The 21834-nt window shown below is 43.1% G+C and overlaps 1 protein-coding gene and 1 long non-coding RNA gene across 3 annotated transcripts; one reads left to right on the forward strand and one right to left on the reverse strand.

Annotated features, from left to right (window-relative positions):
- The first annotated feature begins 41 nt into the window (after positions 1-41).
- On the forward strand, positions 42-6300 carry LOC140685149 (uncharacterized). The gene is made up of 2 exons (XR_012058410.1): positions 42-1388; positions 4442-6300. It is a non-coding gene; the product is annotated as an uncharacterized lncRNA (long non-coding RNA).
- KLHL22 (kelch like family member 22) lies at positions 5546-21760 on the reverse strand. 2 transcript variants are annotated; one of them, XM_030285641.4, is made up of 7 exons: positions 21606-21760; positions 13215-13467; positions 12209-12374; positions 10372-11090; positions 9075-9267; positions 8165-8398; positions 5546-6712 (listed from the first exon to the last, which is right to left on the reverse strand). In XM_030285641.4, the coding sequence occupies exons 2-7, from the start codon at positions 13439-13441 to the stop codon at positions 6335-6337; spliced, it is 1917 nt and encodes a 638-aa protein (XP_030141501.1). In that variant the 5' UTR covers positions 13442-13467; positions 21606-21760; the 3' UTR covers positions 5546-6334. The 2 variants fall into 2 exon arrangements, with proteins under 2 accessions (XP_030141501.1, XP_030141500.1); XM_030285640.4 differs by having other exon boundaries at positions 13215-13484; positions 21606-21758.
- Between the last annotated feature and the right edge of the window lie 74 nt (positions 21761-21834).

Below are 21834 nucleotides of genomic sequence, written 5' to 3' on the forward strand. Positions count from 1 at the left end.
ACACCGCCCCGCGCACGCGCCATGGCGGCGGCGGCAGCGCGGGGCCGCGCCCGCCTCAGGGGCCGGGCGGGGGTTCGTGCCCCGGAGCCCCGTCCTGGCGCCCCGGGGAGCGGCAGAGCCGCGCCTTCCCCGTTCCTCCGCGAGAGTCACTCAAGCCGTCCTCGGTGCACCCCCGCTCGGTGCGGTGAGTGAGGCGGGGGTGACCGCATCCCCTCACAGGGCAGGGCTCCCTCAGTGCTGCAGGCGCGCTTTGACGCGGGTCACCCCCCAGAAACTCCCCAGCCCTTGGCCTTCAGGTGTCTGAGGGGGACCCTCCATCTTCCCCCCATCCCTCTCGGCACGTTCTCCCTGCTCGGTGCCGCCCAGCCCTCGGCTTTGCTCCCGGGACTGCCTCGGGCTGCTCTCGCTGCTCCCGGATCCGAGGGCTGCCAGCACCCTGACCCCAGGCGGTTTGCAGACATACACCACCTCTCCTGAGGTTTTGCTGGTTTTTACTAGTTAATTAATTTTCTTTTAAGGAACAAAACGGCCCGCTGTGATAATCATCTCTGATCTCGAGATAATTTCCTACGTGCTCTAAGGGGCCGTTTCCTGCCTCTTCGCAGCTTTGTTCCCAGATAACGGGGTCAAAGCGCAGCCTGGCCCGGGCGGGAGGGAAGATGGTGTGGCGGCCGCTGAGGAGGAAGGAAGGCCCGGAAAGGACTCGGCAGGGCTCGGGGGCAGCGCTTGGCACACGGTGCGGATGAGCTGTTTGAATTTGAGAGGGATGTTGGCGCCGAGAGCCCAGACAGGCACCGAGCCGTGACTCACGTCCCGGGGGCCGGCAGCGCCATTCGGCCCGTCCAGCCGCACTGGGCCAGGGCGGGACAGAATAACTGACAGAATAACTGCGCTGCCTCCCCGGAGGTGCTAGAAACCTCTGCGAACGGTGTGATTTTAGCTCAGCCTTGTGACTTCGTTTAATTTGTGCTTTTTAAATTCATTTTGCTTCAGGGCTGGCAATGTGAAACGAAGCAGCGCTTGAAAAAAAAAAAAAAAAAAAGCCAGTTCAAATGAGAAATAGATTTATCTGTCTTGAAGCACTTAGCTGGACTATTGTGCAGTGTTATTCCAGCTTTGCTGTCTTTTTTTCATGCTCTGACTTTTCCAAAAATGTAGTCATTACACAGTCATATTTTTCCTTTGTTCCTCATCCTACATTGGCAACCAGTGCCAACTGAGGTGTCTGGATTGTAACATATGGGCTGTGTCTCTGCAGACATTTAGCAGAGTTCAGATCATCTAAAATGGAAGACTTCTCCAGTGTCATGTTTTAGACAAAACCATCCAGGAAAAGTCTCATCATTGAGATGAAAGGATCTTAAAGCAGCCCCTGAATCCATGAGCAGGTATCGTTTTACCAGCTGCTGACATACAGCCATCTCCTGGGTGGAAAACAACAGCTGTTAGTCATGTACAGCAAAACAGTGACCTAGAGATGAATAATTACATCTGAAAATTCACATCTGTGCAAAAAAATTTTGTCCATTACTAGGAAAGCTTACTTAGTAGCTATACCTCTGATCCATTCCTCCTGGTTTAAGTTACTCTTACTCTGCCAGTAACAGCCAGTTTTAAACAGTTGTAGACAGGCTAAAATAGAATATGAAGGTTATGATGTTTTCTTGTGTAGTTTGAACAGATCTGGCTTGTTTTCTGTTTGACCATGGCCAAAATACAGATTAAAAAATAGCACTTGGACTTGCAATAATATACTAAATAACATTTAAAATAATTACAAAAGGTGTAAGTTAGCAGCACATTTAGTAACTCATAGTATATAAAAAGGAAATAAAAATTCCTGTGGCTTCATTTTGTTGAATTACAATTTTTGTTAAAATAAAAATCAAATATGCATAGTGATTTTGCCTCTATTTTTTACAGATAATACTAGAATCTCAAAAGAGTTTGACCATGTCAGAAATAAGTAGTATTAATTATAAACCAGTTTTTGTGCAGTACTGCATGGGGCTGGACTGCTGCTGAAGAACCAACACTTCCACCTTCCCATCCAGAGAGGATTCTAAGGCATGGAGAGGTTTTCAGTTTGAATGAACTTTCAAATTAGATGTTCTGAACTTGTATATGTGCAGGTTCTGTGCATCCTTCAAGTAATTCCCTCTGTTTTAGTAACTGGGGTTAAACTAAACCAGGTATTTTAGGTAAAAGATCCCACATATGAGCGATATCTCATCTCATATCTTCCATATGAGAAAAAGTTAACTTGTTCATCATTAAGGCTTTCTGATAAGACTGGGCTTCAACTTCCTAGACTACAGACAATCATCTCAGGTGTATTACATCCCTACCAATGCATTTGGTTTAGGAAGAATGGATGAATGTCTGGTACCACTTTATCTTTTTAGTACATATAAATACCTTTATGCTTTTTGACTTTACCTGTTGGCAGCTGAGCATGACCAGTTTTAATGCAGTGGGGAGCTCAAAAGTGCATCAGCTGCCCATGAAACAAAACCTCAGCTGGCAGAATATTCCCTTGAGAAGGCCCTGTACCTCTTTCCCTGTGCCAGCTGTTCCTTCTTCCTTTTCACCAGAAGCTTCTTCCTTTCACCAGATCCCATCAATTGGGCTGAGTGCCAAATAAATTGTACATGTGGCTCATCCCTAAGTAAGAAGTACATTTCTGTCAAGGGTACAGAATAAGAGTCCTTATTTTGTTTCAAATCAAGTACTGGGTATGCTTCCAATACAAAATTAATGACCCTAATTTGAACTATGAGGAAAATGGGAAAGGATATGTTGGATTTGGAAGTAGACAGCTGGAGAAGAAATACAGTAGTGAAAGCAGTTATGAAACAAAACTGAAGCAATCACAATAATTTCTGCAAATATGGAAAATGGAAGCCTGAAATATTTCAGGATACAAGTCCACTAATTACAAATCTGGCAAATATGCCTGTACAGCTTTACCTCTGTGCTGGCAGGAAATAGGAAAATAGATCATCAAGAAAGCTAATTACTATTCTTCTGGACTTCCTAATGTATCAGCAGTTTAAGTGTTGGTATTTTGATCACTCATTTCTGGAAGAGCTGTTTGATTGTTCTCTCACAGACCAGAAATAACTTACAGCTTTCTTAGATCATTGTCCATCTGTCCACAATGTCTTGTTTTATACTAGCTCAGGGAGCTTACTGTAAAAAAAAAAAAAAAAAAAAAAAAAAAAAAAAAAAAAAAAAAAAAGCCTTTTACTATCAGATACAAGATTGACATATTTAGGACACCAGAGAAGTTATATATATATATTAAAAAAACCCAGAATCAGCTGGAAATCCCTATGAGTACATGTTTCTTTTGAGGTAATAAAGCTTAAGTGGGCTTGTGAAAGTTCAGTTCCTGAAGCATCATTCTTGATAGGAAAACGAATCAATAATAATTACAGCTCTGTGTATCAACCTGTAATCTTTCCTGCAATTTGTTTCTATAGGTAATGGTAGTAAACAAGAAGTAATTTATGTTTGCTGAGTAAAAGAAAATTGACATTTTTAAAGCAAAGCAATTTTATTATTATTTAGGCTGTGTGCTAGTTTGAAAAAAGGACATGCTGGCCTAAAGTGAGCTACTGCTAAAAAATTATTAGGATGGTTTGAGCTAAACTCCATGGTTTTTTACCTAAATGAAATACATGCAAGTAAGATAGTGTATACTGTAACTTTCAACAGTCACATTGTCCTCAGATGTAAAGAAATTTTGGGGCCGAAAGCAAAAAGTTATTTTTTTATCAAGTATTACCTGCTCTTAGGGTTAGTTCAAGTAACTTAGGGTTATTATACCAAATATATATCTCACTCAAATAAGTAAAAACAAGAGAAAAAATAATGTAATGCTAAGGTAGATGATCATCTGCTTTAAGTAATTTCCTTGCAACTGCATTCTAAGCCTTATATACATTAGCTTTTCAGAGCATCCAACTGCAATATTTAGTGAATAATGCAATCACAAAATAGCATATGCTGATAAATGGAATAGTGGATGAGCTCTCTAGAATCAGTATTCACACACAGAAGGAGTGACAGGGTAGAAGCTGGAACACCCCCCCCCCCCCCAAAGTTTTCTCAAGATGTTTCTTTGGCTCATTAATTACTCATGAATGTCTTCTATTCTCCTATGTAATCTAAGAATTAGCCTCTCAGGTTGGTTATTTGTAACAGTGAGTAATACCCTCTAGTGGTACACATAGGAAAAGGAGATAGACAAAGAATGATTAATTCTTTTTCCATTGTTAAAGAGGCTAAGTAAGGTTTCATCTAAATAACAAAAATAACCCTGTGTCTTTGTATAATACAGGGCATCACTGGTCTGTCTACAGGGGCTGGTTAAAATGGAAAATGCGCTGCACTGAGTTAGATGTCAGAAATAATCATTTTAACCATTTGTTTGCAGATGAAACAAATTGCCACCTACAGTCTGGAGGGAGTGGTTCTAGTGACTCCCAGGTCAGAGAGGTATGTCCTTACATCTGAAGGCTACATTTAATTCCTACACATGACAAGTAACTCTGTAGGCAAAAAAGGAATATTTATTAGTCTCTAATATTTCAGTGTAATAAAGTCTGCATTTCCAGACCCTGTGTGAAGTCCAGATTCACTATCAAAAAAGTATTTTCTGAAAAAGCTCATAATCAGGGTTTCCTGCAGTTACCAGGACTTTTGTTTTATTTGCCCATTGGCAAAGGTTCAGGGATGGAGGTGAAAACTGACAGTGCTGAAGCATAGAGTCCAACAAATGCCCCTCTTAACAATAAAAAGCTATTCAACTTATTTAAACAAATAAGTTTAATGCAAATAATGCAAATACCCTTGAATCTTTTCCAGAAGCCCAGTCTACTAAAGCAGAGTAGTTTAGGTCTGTTTTGAAATAGTCTTTGCTTCCATAAATAGAATACCCCCAAGCAGGGGGAATATCCAGGAACTTACTGCATTTCTCTGAAGTAGCACATCCATGTGCAGTGTGTGTCACAATGTGATGACACTTGCCTAGTCCCATTTCATTCTGATTGTCACCGGTTTTGCCTTTCTGCAACCCCAGTATCGCTCTAAGATTTAAAAGCTTTTGGGGGTTTTTCAGGATTTTCTGGTGCACTGATTACTCCACCCCTCCAAGAGGAAGGATCTCACAGTGTTCAGTATCACACTGGTTCAGAATTTATATCAGCTTCTAACCTAATGTTAAGCAAGATGGGAGTCAGAAACCAATTGTTTAAAAGCCCCATGAAGGAAGGATTTACTGTGCCTTATCTTTCTCAGCTGTAGTTCCTGGCATTAGTTCAGCTACTGCAGAGTCTTGGACCAGTGTAATCTTCCATACTTCTTGTTATCTCACTATTTTTTTATTTTGCTGTGGCAAACCAATCTCTGTTTTCTTTATTCTCTTCTAAAACATATAATAAAAGAATGAAAAAAAATTGGAGTAACTTTGCCAATCCTGCTGTAGGATATAATGACACTTTCAGCCGCCACATCACTGTTAATAAAACAGAGACAGCAGTTTAAAAAGTTCTGACAAGAATTTATTAATTTATGGTTGAGAACAAATGTGTCTGACAGTGGAATGATGAGATTACCACATTCTGTACAGAGAGATTTTTCTAGAAATCTTCTTTCCACTGTGTTGACAGAACTTGCAGTATAGAAGTTCAGGAGTGGGTGTCAGTTCACAGACTCTCAGCCAGTTACAAGGATGGCTGCATGCCCAGATGAGATGAAGGTTCAGACTTTCCTGCTACTGTTCCTGTTTCTTTATGTTCACTCTTGCTGAAAAACTAATCAAGCTGTCTGACACCTGGCACAGGAGGGCACCACTAGGTGTTACCTTCCTGTATTAAGCTGGCTAGGAAGTTCTATTACCCAAAAGAAAAGGAAAAAAAAAAAATCTCAAGAAGCTATTTTGAGCTAAAAGCTGGAAGGAAAGAAGCTAGTCAAGCTGAGCCTTCTGTGCTTTTTTTTCTGTCCATGCTGAAGGCTGAGAAAAGCCTCCTTCACAGTACAAGAACCTCTATACAACTGGGGGAAATGGCAGTTGTGTGGTTACTTTAAAAACACTGCTTTCTGGCAAGTGGGCAGGTACTGACTGTAAGTGCATTTTGTTGCAGGACACTTGCAGATGGGTAGATATTGACTGTGAATGGCATTTTGTGCGGAACACTTATTTTTAAAACCTTTAAATACTTTTATGATATAAGAAAGACATATAAAATCTCTCAAGTACTTTCCCCAAGCCTTAATTTCTTCATCCACCGGCAAGAAGAAAAAAAAAAAGAAAAAAAATTAAAGTTTTCTAATCTTCACTTGAGTTGTCAAATTCCTCCCAGTCTGATACGCTCATAACTTCTGATGGAAAGTCAAGATGATGCTTCATTCGGTCTGCATGCCATTCTGAGAGCCACTTCTCTGTTTCCATTAAAATAGCCCTGGGCAACGTGAGGACACAGGCAGCCATCCCAGAAATGTCATCCTCCAGCTGGGGTCCTTCCTCCCAACAGTCTCTCTCTGCATCGTAAATGTGGACGTAGTCCATGCGGATCCCCCTGTTGTGGGATCTGCCTCCCAAGACATAAATCCTGTTGTCCAAGACCGCGATGCCTGGCTCTCCGTGCCCTGCAGGAAGTGGACATACATTTGTCCACTGATCAGTGCTTGGCTTATAGCAGGCAACCTGTAGAACAAAAAAGAAAAGAGAGAAGGCAAAGCTGCACTTGTATCCTAGTGACAGAGCCTGGCCATAACGTAAACTATTTAGGGAGGAATATCATCAGTCTTTTGACAGTGTGTTGATAATAGAGACAGCATATGAATAACTCATACAAGTACAGTGCTCAGCAGAAAATTGTGCACAGGTACTACATAGCTTTGAAATCACATGTTGTGACCCTGCTGCTGGAGTAACAGCTGTATGTCATTCCAAAAATGTATACAAAAGTGAAAGAGATGGGGACACATGCTAATATAAGCCCAGACATAATTCACCTGTTTGCATTAGAGAAGAAATGCTGGAACATACAAATATGACAAATCTCCTAAGCTGTGTCTGTGCCATATGTTGAAGAGCTTCAGATTTCACTGGGTCCCTACTTGGCTAACTGCTTTCTTTTGTAGGCACCTTCTTATCATTCAGACACACTCTTCAGCTAGATTTAATTCTGCCATCTCCACTGGCTCTATAAAAGCAGTTACTTTTTGTGTCTTCTTTTCAAGTCTCCAGCAGTTCTGGAAGCTGGAATAAGGTTCAAGAGAATTCTCTCCAGAGGTCCCTTATCATCAGATACTGTACATTTTAATTGCATTATACAACTGCCATCCAACATATCCTTAACAGCTCTGCCCTGCAATTATACATTGGTAATTCAAAAGTTCTCTACTTAGAAAAAATGCATGTAAAGACAGTAAATTTAACTGATGTTGCAGGATTTCTGAGAGAGAGAGGACATCATTTGTATTTGGAGTAAGGGTTGAGCTACCCCCAGTCTAGGCCTCAGATAATCAGCTTTGGTGGGGCCTTTGAAGCCTTTGACGTAGTAAGAAAATAGTTGTTGCACATTTAGAAATTACTTTAAGGTAACCACGGTGTTAATAGGTTTTCTGGGTGTGAATTGGTGTAGAGCTGCAGTGTGGAACTCTGGCCACCTTGAGATGGGGACAAACAATGTTTGCTGACCAATGATAGTGTGCTCACAATTTGTAAACTATATTGAAGTGTATATAAACTGCCATCTTATAGACAATAAATGGAGAACGTAGCATTAACCATATTGGCTCGACCTGTGTTTGTCCAGTCCAACTTCCCTCTTATTGTAAGAAGTCCCTAGCTTTTAACTGATGTGCTGCTTACTAGGCATGTGCATGCCAATGAAGTTATCCATCAGAGATGTTTTAAAATTGAAAAGAATTCCAAGTGCTAGAGCTTTAATGCTTTGTGGGTGAGACAAAGTGTTCAAGACAGACAACAGTAAATAAATCATTGCCAGTTCTGCAGGTGAGTGGGGGAGAGCTCATCCAGCAGCCACTGCAGAGCAGTTTTATTTGCATACTTAGTAGAAGAACGATATTACATCTAAGTGCCAGCATCCATGAGCAGCCAAGAAAAGACACAGGTGTGACGTGGTCTCACCTGGTGAACGTCCCTCCTGTAGCCAGAGTCGTTGTTGCTCCCCCCGATGACGTAGAGCTTTCCCAGCAGCGCAGCCATCCCGTGCCACGCCCGCCTCACTGGCCCGTCTGCCAGGACATCCCAGCGGTCAGTCCTTGGGTCATAGCACTGCAGCTCCTTCAGGTAGTCCTCTCCTCTCCTCCCACACGTGATGTACATCTTCCCATCCAGCGCCGCTCCCGCGTGGGCGTACACCTGCACCACCACACCGGTGGCAAAGCAAGAGGTTGAGCTCTGGATTTATGTATTTCTCCCAGTTTTGAAGCAGGGAATGGACATGAAGGGAGTGACATTGTTCATGAGTTATGCGGAGATCAAAAGCAGAAAGGATTTTGTTATGGACAGTTCTTTCTAAGATATAATTGCAAATTTCTGAATAAAACACACTAGAATTTCTAAAACTTTTAGAACTGCAGCATTCTCTGTCTTTATTGTTCCTTGATTAGATCATTCATACTATAACTTTACTCCCTCATCTACTTGGAAGCCTTTTTATTGGTGATTTTTCTTATACAAGCAGTGTTATCAGGAATGCAATTTACTCTACTTAGTAGCACTCAATTCAGGCTTTTTGTATTTTCAGCACTGACACGCATTTATTATTTGCTTTATTAATAGTTTTAAGGATTAACACAATAAAGGTGCAGGCAAAATCAACAAGAAACAGGAAAAAGAAGCATTTAACTGGGAAATGTAATTTACATATACTATCATTTCATTTTCTTGTCATCCATTTATTTGCATATACAGCATTTACTGCTTCCCATTTGATTATCAGCAAATTAAAAGTTACACCTGAGAAAAACATCTAGCAAGATTAAATCAGGAATTGGGGAACTGTGGTAGAGTGTGTGGCTAATACACTCCTTACCTCCTTCTTCAGAGGTGTCACATATTCCCAAGTGTTGGTTTTAGGGTCATACCTCTCCACTTCCCTCAGGTCTTCATGGTAATCTCGGCCTGCGACGGCATAAATATAGTTGTCCACGACACAAACACTGAGGTCAGCGTGCTCTTGCTGCAGGGACTGGATCTGGAACCATCTGTTGTGTCGTGGGTCATACCTTGTAAAAGAATGGGATCAAAGGAAGTTATTCCTGCAGCTGCAGAATCACTGCTGGAATACCAGACAGCTCCACGGATGTGGGTTACTGCACTGTCTTCAGCTGAAATTCAGCTCATCTCTAAATGATGTGAAATTTGGCCTTCTCAGCATTTTATTATTAGCAAAGTTGTTTTATTCTATTTATAGGAGATGTACTTTAGCTGACATGATCGTGCTATCAAAGCCTAGGTTTTCCATTATCTTGTACACTGCTGTTGGGTTACACATCACAATCTCTGTTTGCACAAAGCCATTTTACAAGGTAACACAGTCTAAAAATAGCAAAAAGACTGAATCGGGATCTTCAAGAATATAAGAAGGGCATAAATATACAGCGGGTTCTTTGATTCCTTTCCCCAAATATCTGCTGCTCAAAGTGAATCTCATTATTCACTTTCAAGTCAAACTATCTCTCTCATCTGGAAATTTTACTTACACAGAAAACTGGTTGAGAATTGAAACTATGCATGCCATAAAATAACAAAAACTCAGCTAAGACTTGTAAAAATGAGCACAATTTAAAGACAGAAGGGTATATATCTGTTTTTGTAATGTAATGGGCATGAAGGTCTAAACCTGATCCTTCCTCCTGTCACACAGAAATATAAAAGGACTCTGGAATGCTGCTATTGTACACACGGATTTTTGAAAATCTGTTGGTAATAGCATTTTATTTAAAATCCTTTTGTATTGGGACAAAAACTACATATAAAAGACTTCCAGAAAATGCCAGTTAGAGAACATCTAGACAGCCTAGAGTTCCGGCTCATTAATGCTTCCCACACCTTTAATACTTCCCTCCTCCAACAAGGCAGAAAGAAGCACGAGTAATACTCTTGAATGAGTAGCTGTTTCTACACTGTCAGGCTTAGCTTTGTCTCATAGCTCTGCTGGGAGCTTCCTGTTACTATGCAGCTCATTTCTTGTGTTTTCTTTCAGTGAGGCTCCTGCTCAGTTCCTAATCTTTTGGCTGGCAAGTGTACTGACTGTCTACTGGCTTACAGACTCAGAAATGGGCAACAGAGTGGCAATAAAATTAATAGCAGGATTATCCTTATCTTACCTCCAACACCTTGACTCTGCTCGAAAACCACTTACATTGTTGTCTCCACCAATTAAATACACAAAATTATTGAGAACAGCAATCCCTTGGTTGGACATTCTGGGAGCTAGTGCAGCTGTAAAGTGCCTCCACTCCCCCAACAAGGGGTTCAGATACTTGGCTTGATCACTGAGAACAATGGATGGAGTAGAATGCATCCCTCCAAATCCCACTACACATTGAAATTCTGATCTCAGCTGTGTCTGGGAACTCTGAAGCATTGGCTGAAGACATTCATTCTTGTGGTACATTAATGCATCTGCAACTGTATCTTTTAAAGGACATGGACTTAATTTGTCATGAAGCCTTTGCAGGATCTGGGGTTCCATCAGAGGAAAACGAACTGTCTCAAGTAGCTTAAGGGGCTCCATCAGGGAGATCTGATCTGTCTCCAGTTCCTCTGGAGAATAATGATAAAAAAGTGCTCCATCATAAACTTCAAACTCATAGTTAACCTCCAAACGGTTGCTGCTGAGAAGGGAGTAGACCTTCTGCAGGGGTAGCTGTCGGTACACTTGTGTCCTTGAGAAAGCTGTGAAGTTCTTCAAAATGTAGGAGTCCAGCTGCTCACTCAAATGCTTTAAGTCATAGTGGTCAGCTAGTCTGTACACGTCAAGGATGTTCTCTTCGTCTACCCAGGACATGAGGAAATCACAACAGAACTTTATGACTTCTGGAATCTGCAAGAGAGAGAGGTTTTTCATTTCAGACACCACCTGCCCCACACTTGAGAGACAGGGGACTGAAGCCTGGGAGGACTATGAGGAAATTGTCCACGCAATGGCTGCTCTCCTCACAGTCTGACCACCACTTGTGCCCTATTCACCTTTCCCCAGAGAAAGAGAACTCAGCATGGGCATGTGGATGAATACAATACAGCTCTTCTAGCCACGCTCTACTGCAAGACTAAGCTTGGCTTCAGGTGCAGCAGGAATGTGCCTTCCAAGCCATGTGGGACATAGGGCACTGCCTGTTCTGCAGCCTGCCTGGGAGCTGCCAGGAGAACAGACACAGAGGACATGGCGATTACAGTCACTCTGTGCTTGTTTTTTTCAGAGCACTATAGACATACTATATCAAAGATCTGTAACAAATATATCACTCAAGAGCATAGGATGCCATTGGAAAGGAAAATGAATATTTAGTATTGTCTTCTGAACACAATTTGAAGCTGTATCTGGCAGGAGGAACAAAGAACTAACTGCTGTCCAGGAGCCCCTCTGCTAACAAATTGTGTAAAAACCAACCAAAGCAAGCACTCACAAAGTTTAGGATTCAGTACCAAAGCCTTGTGCAGCAGTTAGCTGCAGGGGAAATTAAAGAAAAAAATCTTGTCTTAAAAGCACATGAACCCTGCACTTAGTGCAAACCATAGTGGCAGGATTTCCTGTAGTGATGGGGTCAGGAGAGGTCACATGCCTGTGGACCCACCTTGAGCAGCACAATTTCTGAACAGCAAACCCTATTCTTTACCATAGGCCAGGGATATTCTGTTTCAGGGAAGCTTTCACAAACAGATCAGGGAAAGGGAATGCTATATAAAATACTCCTCTAGATTAAATGGGTAATGTTTTAACTAATGAAACCATTGGCACAAATGAGATGTGCAAGGACTCATTAATTGTTCCTACTCTTCCACAGTTAATTCCAGTGGATACAGCATCCCAGAAATCCTTATCATGCCCATGCTCCTGCTCACCTCTTAACCCTCCCTCTAACCAGATATCCATGTTTTCTGTTTCTTTCATCATTGCTTTTGTTTCTTGTTTCTTTTCTGTCACATTTCCCAGTACCTCACCTGAAGCTGACAGGCTGCAGCTAAGGTTTCCTGTACACTGTTCACACTGAGTTCCAGCTCAGAAGTGTAAATGAAGTTCAAGATTTTACACATTGCATTGTAGGATATGCCATGAATATGAACTTCTTCTTGTTCCATCTCTCTCAATCCTCCTGCAAACATTCCTCTGCAAAACAGACAATGGTACACACTATGGCAGATTTGCATTGAAGCTATTTTCACATTGTCCTGGGAACATAAAAAATATTTGGAAATACAAAAACCTAGCTAGACACTTTTACGTGATTACCTCTTCTCTAAGTTAAGAGTACAAGCCTTTAGGACCTAAGGAAGTAACACTTCATTGTGCAGGAAAACAGTAGGGGCAACCTAGAAGGCGCAGTTCATAGGTGAAGGACTTAAATACAGACCCAGTATATGGGTAGTCTATGGTCAAAGGCAGATACTCTGGGTGTGGGGAAGAGGAAACACAGAGCAACTCGGGATAGTGAGGATTTTTTTCCAAGGTAGAGCAGTCCTTCCTTCAGTTAGAAGTTTGTCTGGATTGACTTGGGTGTTTGCTTTATGAAAACAAAGGAACTGCTAATCAAATTGACTGGAGACTTCCTGGTTTAATGGCCAGTGAGTCACCCTATAGGCACACAACAGTGACCCACCTCAAGTGAGTTTTTGTGTATTATGAAATATCAGCACCGTGGGCAAAGTCTTACAATGCTAAGGATATGTTAAAAGCCACTTAGAGTGCACTTAAGCAGAAGACACCAGTTCAGATAGTCTCTCCTCTTTATAAACTTCCAAGTACCAAGTGAATTTAGTGGAGGCAAGCTCAGCGTGCAGGAACAAGAGCTTTATTTCTGCAGAGAAATAACAGAGAGATGACTAAGCCATGGTTAGTATTTTGAAACAGCCTCAGCTCCATCTTATGGGTCTGATTTTAGATTCAGAGACAGAAGATCTGGATGTCACAGCTCTAACAGGCAGCCACGTGCCTGTTGCTGCAGCATACCTGAAGTAGTCACAGGAGGCGGCCAGAAGGATGCGATGAGCCTCGATGGGTTTGTCTTCCACCACCAGCACCACATCGAAGAGGATGCTGCTGTCCCGGAGAGACACCAGCCCGCTGAGCAGGGCCTGCGAGTGCTCCGCGCTGCGGTACGTGTTGCTGCTGCGCTGCTGCACCGAGGGCTCCAGTGCAGCTTTGTGTGCCTGAGTCAGCTCCTGATCCTCCGCCATCCCAGGCAGAAGTGCTCAGCCACCAGCTGCAGCAGAATGAAATCTGTGAGACAACAGAATCAGCAAAGGTTTGTGCATTTTGCTTTACAAATGAACCCTTGCCTGTCATGGAAAATAAAGCAACTCTTCAGTCAATGGAGAGACAGTCCTGTCCTGAACAAATTATTCCAAATTATACTGAAAACACACAGATGGACATCAGCACACCAAAGTTGTAGAATAAGTTTTTCCAAAACCAGGTATTCTGGGTTTTCAGACCAATATCAGGGTATGTGTCACATGAGTATTTTTTTTTTCTTAGCAAGAGTTTCACTTCCCAATCCATTACCAAACCCCTTTGTTTCTTTTGTATTTCTGCATCATCTGCAACAAAAATTGGACCAAAATTTTGCCAAATTCCAAATTGCCTGGTATTCTCAGGTAACCTTTCTGCAATATAAACTGCACCTTCCATCTTTCTCTTAATATTTTACTATAGAATCTCCTCTCTTCTCTTTCTCCCTGTGTTTACTTTTTGCATTTTCTGTAGCTAAGCACATTTCCAACCTTAATTGTGCAAAATACTGTACAAAATTGCAAGCTTCAAAGTGAGTTTCTTTATTTTGACAATTTCAAGCTAGCATTACTTTCCACTTTCCACAAGCAACTACTTTCCACTTCCCTGTGACTCCCTGCAGAGAGGAGGTATTTCCTCCAGAATGGGCACTGTCCAAGGCTATCCTGTACCTTTTTCTAGGGCTGCCACTAACACACTGGGAAGGTCCCCTATGGCACATGGGGAAACACCTGTAAAAAGCTATCTGCAAGTGATTGTGTTTCATGCCTATGGTTAAGCAATCAAAATCTCATGAGTCCTCTTCTACCATCCTGTAATTTACCCTGTCCATTGTCTTTGAGCAATGTCAGAAGCTGTAGCAGCCAGAGCTTATAGACTCTATCCAATTGTCAGCACGCATTTAAAAAAGAGGCCCCATTAGCAAGAGGAAGTAAGTGAGCTGATACGGCTGCTAACACATTCAGAAGATCCTCTCCTCAGCAGCCTGGGAAATAGCTTAGTGCCACAAGGGATAGTCACAAGGGCTTAGCAGCAGTCAGGAAAGCAAAAGAGAACAAACCCAGCAAATCCAAACAAACAGTGAAGAAATGGAACCATTGTTTTATTGTGCCAGCCATAGACAGTGAAGGCAGCACTGAAGATCTCAAAACACTGCAGGTATTCTGGGTATGGGCAGCAAGGAAGGAGCTACCCAGATGATACCAAGAAATATGAAAATGTTTATTGCTCTGCCTGAGGAAGTTACCCTACACTGCCCAAAACAAAAGGAAGGTGGTGTTGCATGGTGAATGGGATGGAAAAAAAAAAAAGGGAAAGTGTATTAATGTTTATCTGCTCTTTGGCAGCAAAACCAAGGCAGCAGCTCAGAAAAGGAGCTCTGACAAGACAGCCTTCTGGGGAGCACTCAGGTCGATTAGAGAGGGAAAACTATCCATCATCAGCTGAAGAGATGAGTAATGGGTTATTTTGCATGACAGGTTGATGCTTTTCCTAGAAATCAAATGAAAGCAGACAAAACATTAGTGTATCATTGCATTTGCTCCTGGGGAATACTAAGAGTGATGGATTGAGGCAAGGGAAATAATGTACTAAGAACGGCAAGTGAAACAGTGAGTGTTACATGATGTTGATCAGAAATTTCCCATTTCACTAAAAGAAAATAAATGCAGCAAAACCAAAGTAGGGCGACATATGGTCCAAATGAAGGACTGATTAAGATTAACTGTTAATGTGGTTTAATGTGGTTAAAGCTCCAAAACAGGTTACATCTTTTCCTCTTCTTAGAGAGCTGTATCAAAAGTCCCTATGGAAGTAAAATCACTGTATCAAAAAGCAGAAGTAAAAGCAACAAATTAACTATTTTCTGAATCCAAAGACATTTTCAGGATTAGGGAAAACATCATGACCTTTGATACAATTTTATCATATACTGCAGTCATTGGTGGGAGAGAGGCCAAGGCAAGATAAGTAAGAGATAAAACTTCACATGCCACTGAAGCCCTGTAATAAATGTTAGCAAACAAATGTATTGTAGGATAAGCAGGCTACAGAGACAGATACATGCAGGGTAGAGAGGGAAACCCATATAATAATGCAAGCCTTTATTTACTTAATTTTATTTAATAACTGCGGATAGTTACTGTTCAGAATATATTCTCTATCTGAATAATCTTAAAAGGTAACAGAAAGGGGATGAGGCTTTCAGCAAATAAAGACCCAGAAGAGATCTGATCTCACAAATGTGGTAAGTGGAATCAGGAAGATTAAATGATATTGTAAAAGAGAGAAAATAGAAATACATTAAAATGATAAATTATTTAGTGATTCTGTAGCCAGTATGAGCATTAGTATCTGAGTAGCTCTCAGTGACAAGTGGGGGCTGTCTTGGAGATCTGCAGGGAGTTTATCTCACACTTAGTTTGAGTAGATACAGACTTCAATTATGCCACAACCATTATGAAGAGCTGAACAAACCAGCTCTGCTGTGACCACCCAGTGTGGTCAAGAAGAAATGCTGGGAGTGCAGCTGAACCATCCTCCACAGCTGATTTTTGGCTGGTGAACAGCTGAACCTACAGATTTTTTTTGCTATGCTCTATTTTCTGAATTCTGGCAGACCTGACCTCCTGTTTCCAATTCCTGCCCCTGGGCTGTACCTCAGCTGTCACTGGTGAGCTGGACTGTCCCTCAGGGTGGTCACTCATGCTTGTACATCATCCTAATGAACTGCTCCTAGTCTATACAGTTAAAGGTGAACATTTGTAGTATTAAAGTCTGACTGACAGATGTGGTTAAGTTTTCCTTGAGCCAAAAGCCTCTAAACTCCTGCCTAGGTAGTTTCAGGAGCTGTTAGAAAAGAGGTGTAAGACGAAGAAGGGTGGACCAAGAGGTCCACGGGGTGGCTGTGGGGGATGTGGCCAGCAGGATTCCCTCAGCTGAGTGTGCTCAGCTCTGGAACAGTTGCACCAGGAGCAGCTGGGGTCGGGTGGGCAGGAAGGTACAAGAGCAGCTGTTGTGGCAGGGTTAGTGGGGTTGTGCTGTGGGCTTCTTTGAAAGAGAAGTGGGATGGATTTGGCATTTGAGTTTTCTGGATTAAGTGCAGTGTGCTCGCTGAGCTGATTGATCATTGTGTGTATTTCTTTGGGTATTGTTCTAAATGCTGATTACAAAATTGCTGAGGAGGGGTATTGTTGTTAGCACAGCACCCTGCTTCTCAAACTGTGTGGTCTGACTAGTGTGCTTTGGCCTTTGTTGCTGCCTAAAAATCTATTTTGCCTAATGTTTATTTTAAAAAACCCAAAACCAACCCAAAGCTGCCTAAATGTAATGTAAACAAGACAGTTCTGGATAGAAAGACAGAACAGGTTTGTTCCTCTATCCTGAGCTTCTCTACGGTCAGCTTGTAGGATGTACCTGAGGTCTCTCTGCTCTCTTATTTCTGTTATTGTGAAAACAGCTCTGTGACAGACAAGCTCTTAGAAATTTGAGTAATATGTTTTCTTTTCCTTCTCTTCTTGAGAAAGTTTCTCAGTACTGATCAGCTGTTAGCAGTGGGCTTCAGTGGCTGAGTACTGCAGAGCTAACCCTGCAGGTGTAAAAGAGGAGGAATTCTTTGAGTTAACTGTTTCTTTAACAGTAGCAAAGAGAAGTATTGTCTCATGTGCTGTGGGATGTTGTCTGCAGAAACAGCAAAGTCCTTGTTCTGACTACTTTGAAATTGCAGAGAAAATCAGGCTAGACATTTTCTTTGCTGGCTGCACAATGTATTTTAGTCTGCAGTTACGCTTGTTTGTATTTGTCTTTTAGAGGATATGGGTTGATGTAGTGATTAATTTTAAGGTATTACAACTAAGTTTACAGTACATAAAGAAGAAAATATATGGGATCAGTAATTGTATGTGCATGTCTGCAGGCAGGTGTAGAAAGATGTTGACTGTTTGGTCACTTTGAATCAAGGAGTTTAAAAAATTACAACAGGTAGAAAAATCCCCCATAAATGGAAAAACCCTCAGGGGTACCTAGAAATACAAGACTGCTCTTTTTCAGTAGACTGAAATCTTCTACATTCTGTGTCTGGATTCCATCTGAGAACCAAGAGAAGGCAGCCATGCCTTGCAATGGAGGGAGCAGAAAAGAACTTGAGTACTTCCTTCTCTTTCCTGTATTAAATACAGAGTTCACTGTCTCACCAGTGGTCCCTGGTAATAAGCTGTGGACACAGTGAAAGCTACAATGTCTCAGAGACTTGCAGATAACACTGTGGTTGTCTTGTATTCAAATTCTACAACATGCTTCTGCAGATTACTGGAATGAAGAAAAGTAGAGGTCTTAGGCTTCTGATTACTCAACTGAAATAACTCATTAATTACCCATGAAAGGAGTCATGGTAATTTTTTAAAACAAAATCCTCTCTCTGATCAACAGCTTGCTTTCATAATAAAGGTATGTGGCTTATGATTACAGAAGCTGGCACTGGGACAGGAGGAATTTAGGGAATGCACTGTAGTTTGATCAATGGCAAAATGGTGAGAAACTGGTATGCTGGTTGCTCTTGTGCTCACTGAAAATCCTGATCCTTTTAAGAACACAAGGTCTAGGAATGGAGTAACTCCACTACAAGCAAAGGGGAAGGGAAAAGTTAAAGGTATGGCAAAATAAGATAAGGTAGAGAAGAATGCAATGTGTGTCCTAATGGTATTTTTTAACACAGATCAATTGTCACACATGGTGCTCCTGTGCTGCCATTACAGCTAACTCAAGCTCTCTTTTCTGGTGAGGGATGCTGTGCTTTAACATGGTATAGATAATTTACAGTGCTGAAATCTGTTGCTGGTGTTGTGTGTATGATACATACCTAGCCAAGTGTTCACCCCTTGTACGACCAGCACCCAGGTCAGAGAGGTGCTCCTAATGTCAGGTGCATGTGTGGGTTTGGGGGTGTCTTTTTGTGAAGTTGTGCTGACAGCTTTGATTCTCTACTGTAGAGAAATGGCTGGATGCAGGAAGGATTAACCAAGTTAGTTTCTATGGAAACTCAGACATTTTTGTATTCAAGAGCTCATGGCTGTCAGTTACATCACTACAAAGAGGTGTTTTACGCAGATAGTGATATTTTCTTGTGCATCAGCTGTGCCCAAAATAAACTCGAGCTTGCTGGTGTCGGGTATCCAAATCTGTTTAGCTTACTGCCATATGGACAGGTGGCTTGAGCTTGGTGGGGGTCCCTTGCTTTCTTAGAAGTGTGGAATATTTCAGACTGGAAAGAAACTTGGGAGGTATCTAGTCCAATCTGCTCAGAGCAGGGAAACCTTCAAAATCAGGTCAAGATGTGGAGAGCCTTGTCTAGTCAAGTGCAAAATCTCCATCCTTGTCAGTAGTCAGAAAATGGATTGTTTAACCACCAGATTTGTTTTCTTCTTTAGCTGTGTGATTTTTTCCCCTGCAATTTGTGTCACTGGCCTCTCATCCCTGGCATGGTACTACAAAGGAGAGTTTGGTTCTACATTGTCCTGTGCCCACTAGATAGCTTAAAAATGTCAGCTGGCTCCTTATTTTTGCCCTGTACTCAACAAAATCCAGTATTCTGGCCTTGCAGGTGCTTGTATCTTCTCGTAAGTGCTCCTGCCCTGTATGATTCCTCCACTGAATTCTCAACTTTTTCTTTCAGTAGAGAGCTCAAAACTGGGCATAGTATTCCAGTTTTTTTGGGATTATGAGTGCTTAACAGAGCGGGAAATAATAATTCACATGACCTACTGGCTGTATGACCCACAGCCCAGTATGAAGCTGGACCCCACTGGAGAAATCCCATTCAACAGCTGCTTGTCAGGTGTCCCAGGGTCTCTCCTGTCAAAACTGCCTTGCAGCCAGGCTTGTCTCCTACCTGCTGTGATATCTGGAGTTGCTCTCACCCAGCATGACTTTTCTTTTGCTGTTAAAAATGATGCAGTTCCTCCTCGTCCCCTCTTGCAGGCCATATTCACCAGAGCTTTTCCCTGACACAGAACAACCAGTGTGGTGTGCTGGTTGGCATCCAAACACATTAAGCCCTTAAAAATCTTAATGCATTGGAGGAATTTGTGCCCTAAGGCTGCCCACACCTTCATCTCTCCCTAGGGAGTAACAAGGATGAGGATTTAAAGCTGGCTTCAGCTGCAAGCCTGACAAGACAAGGTACAGGAGCAAAATGCTCTGCTGAGCCTGGGGGCTGCAGACCTGCAGGCAGAACCTGGCTATGGACCAGGACTTTAACAGGGCAGAGGACAACAGGCACACATCAGCTCAGTCAGGGAGTGTCAGAAAGGGGAGGCAGCTGGGTGCCTGCCAAAATAGTTGGGAAAACAAATGTGATGCCACAAACAATGTAAAATGAAAAGCAAAACTATTGTTCATTCTAACTGGAGTGCAAATAGCAGAATAATTCACCAACTATGTGATAATTTGTAATGGGCACTTGCTACATTGAAGCCAATTGAGCTCATGTTATGTGTGGATAAGACTTAAGGCAGTTTCACGCTTTTTCAAGGAAAAGGGAAGGCAGAAGCTTTTGTCAGGAACTCTTTCAGAATCCCTCTATGCATTCACAACTGTGCAAAAATAAATATTCTAAAATACTCCATTTTAGGAACCTTCTACAAGTACAAGAAACAACCAAAACAACTCCTTTTGACCGAGGTCCCCACAAAAAGAAAGGAGCACATATAATATGATATCTCAGCATTATTTCTGAGCACTCAAATGATAATGTGCTTTTGCCTGGTCTGTACACACAGTCCTCCCTTACATCACTAATGGAAATAAGCAGAAACACACTCTGAATTTACTTTCTGAGCCATTTTCAGTTTCTAGCATTAGTAGAATACTTGAAGAGTGGGAGGAAACCTAAAGGTGTGGCCTGGGAAACTGCTTTTGCAAATGATGCTGTCTCACAAATGCTGGCATTCATTCCTTTCAGCAAACACCTGAGGGGTTTTGCCTTTCCCCCACCCCCTGAAAACCCATTACAAGTTATTTCTAAGACATATCCAGAATAAAACACCTCATTTAAAATGTATATGACAACACCACCATGAAGTATATCTATATTTAAATAAATGTATATTTTAAAATATTTTTTCCTCCTGTGAATAGTACTACAACCTAAAGAATATGAACTTTCTAATTTGTGTGTTTTACCTAATCTGTAGCAGATTTGCAACTTATCCACATTCATAGAACTCTAATGTTTTCTGCTGTGTAATTTTTGTGTAATTTATAAATTAGCCAATCTGCTCAAAGAATTTCGAGAAACTCAGGTAGCTGCCAAGACTTGAACCTGATTTATTGAATTACTAAAATCACATAATGACTTTTTAAGTATTCTAAAAAACAAGGAGGAAAAAAATTAGGATGTAATTATTTCTATGCCAAACACAACACTTAAATGACCTGGAAGAGAGCAAGGACCTCTTCCAGCACTTTCCAGCTCCAGTTTCTTACGAACTGGATTTTTTTCATATTATTCACCACATTAATTTTGTTCTGGCAGGCGCCTGTGGTTTCTGACCCATGGCTTAGCCATTTCTCACGGGTGACAGAGAACGAGCCGTTTTCTCTGCGGGGGAAGGTGACCTGGAACTGCACACCACTGACTGAGGCAGCCCGGCTCCAGCCCAGCCCTGAGGGAGAGGTCAAAGGCAGGTCAAGCGCGGTTTCACGTTCTCTCGCCGGGCTGGCGCTGCCTTTGCAGGCGCTGCACCCACCATGGCAGCACCGGCCCGGCCCTGCGCTGCGGGCAGCCCGGGCAGCCCTGCCCGGCTCCGCGGGGCCGCGCTCCGCCTGCCGGGGCCGGGGCTGGGGCTGCCGGGCCGGGGGGGCGCCCCGCCGGCAGACGCTGCCCTGCCAGCAGCCCCGGCCCCGCTCCGGCCGTGGCCGCTCCCTCCCGTGCCCGCCGTGCCCGCGGCAGCCCCGCGGCGAGCGGGGCGGGGGACGCGGCCTCGGCCCGGGGTCGGCCCGGGACACGCTCCCAACGCGGGGTCCCCCCGGGCAACGGCAGCGCCGGTGCCGGCAGGGGAGCGCCGGGCGGCCCGGCCGGGGCCCGCGCTCCCTCGCCCCCGCCGCAGCACCTACCGAGAGCGGCGGCGGCGCCTCCGCCTTCATGTGCGACCCGGAACCCACCGGCCGAGGGAGGGGCGGCGGCGGCCGGAACCGGGGCGGGCGGCGTGGGCGGCCCCGGCACTGCCCGGGCAGCTGCCGCGGCTGTGCCCGGTGGGCTCCGGGCCGGTCACCGCCGCGGGGAACCCGGGGCTGCCGTGGCCGCCACCCTCGGGGCCCGTGCGGGGCGCGCCCGGGCCGCTAC

The sequence above is a fragment of the Taeniopygia guttata genome, chromosome 15, assembly GCF_048771995.1.
Source record: "Taeniopygia guttata chromosome 15, bTaeGut7.mat, whole genome shotgun sequence".
In the NCBI taxonomy this organism is placed as follows: domain Eukaryota; kingdom Metazoa; phylum Chordata; class Aves; order Passeriformes; family Estrildidae; genus Taeniopygia; species Taeniopygia guttata.

Excerpts from the sequence above, each read along its gene's own strand:
- KLHL22 (XM_030285641.4), bottom strand. The coding sequence starts at position 13,441 with ATGGCGGAGGATCAGGAGCTGACTCAGGCACACAAAGCTGCACTGGAG. Across the intron at positions 11,091-12,208 it reads CTGCAGCCTGTCAGCTTCAG|ATTCCAGAAGTCATAAAGTT; the intron begins GTGAGGTACTGG and ends TCTCTCTTGCAG. Across the intron at positions 9,268-10,371 it reads GCAGAGTCAAGGTGTTGGAG|GTATGACCCACGACACAACA; the intron begins GTAAGATAAGGA and ends TTCTTTTACAAG.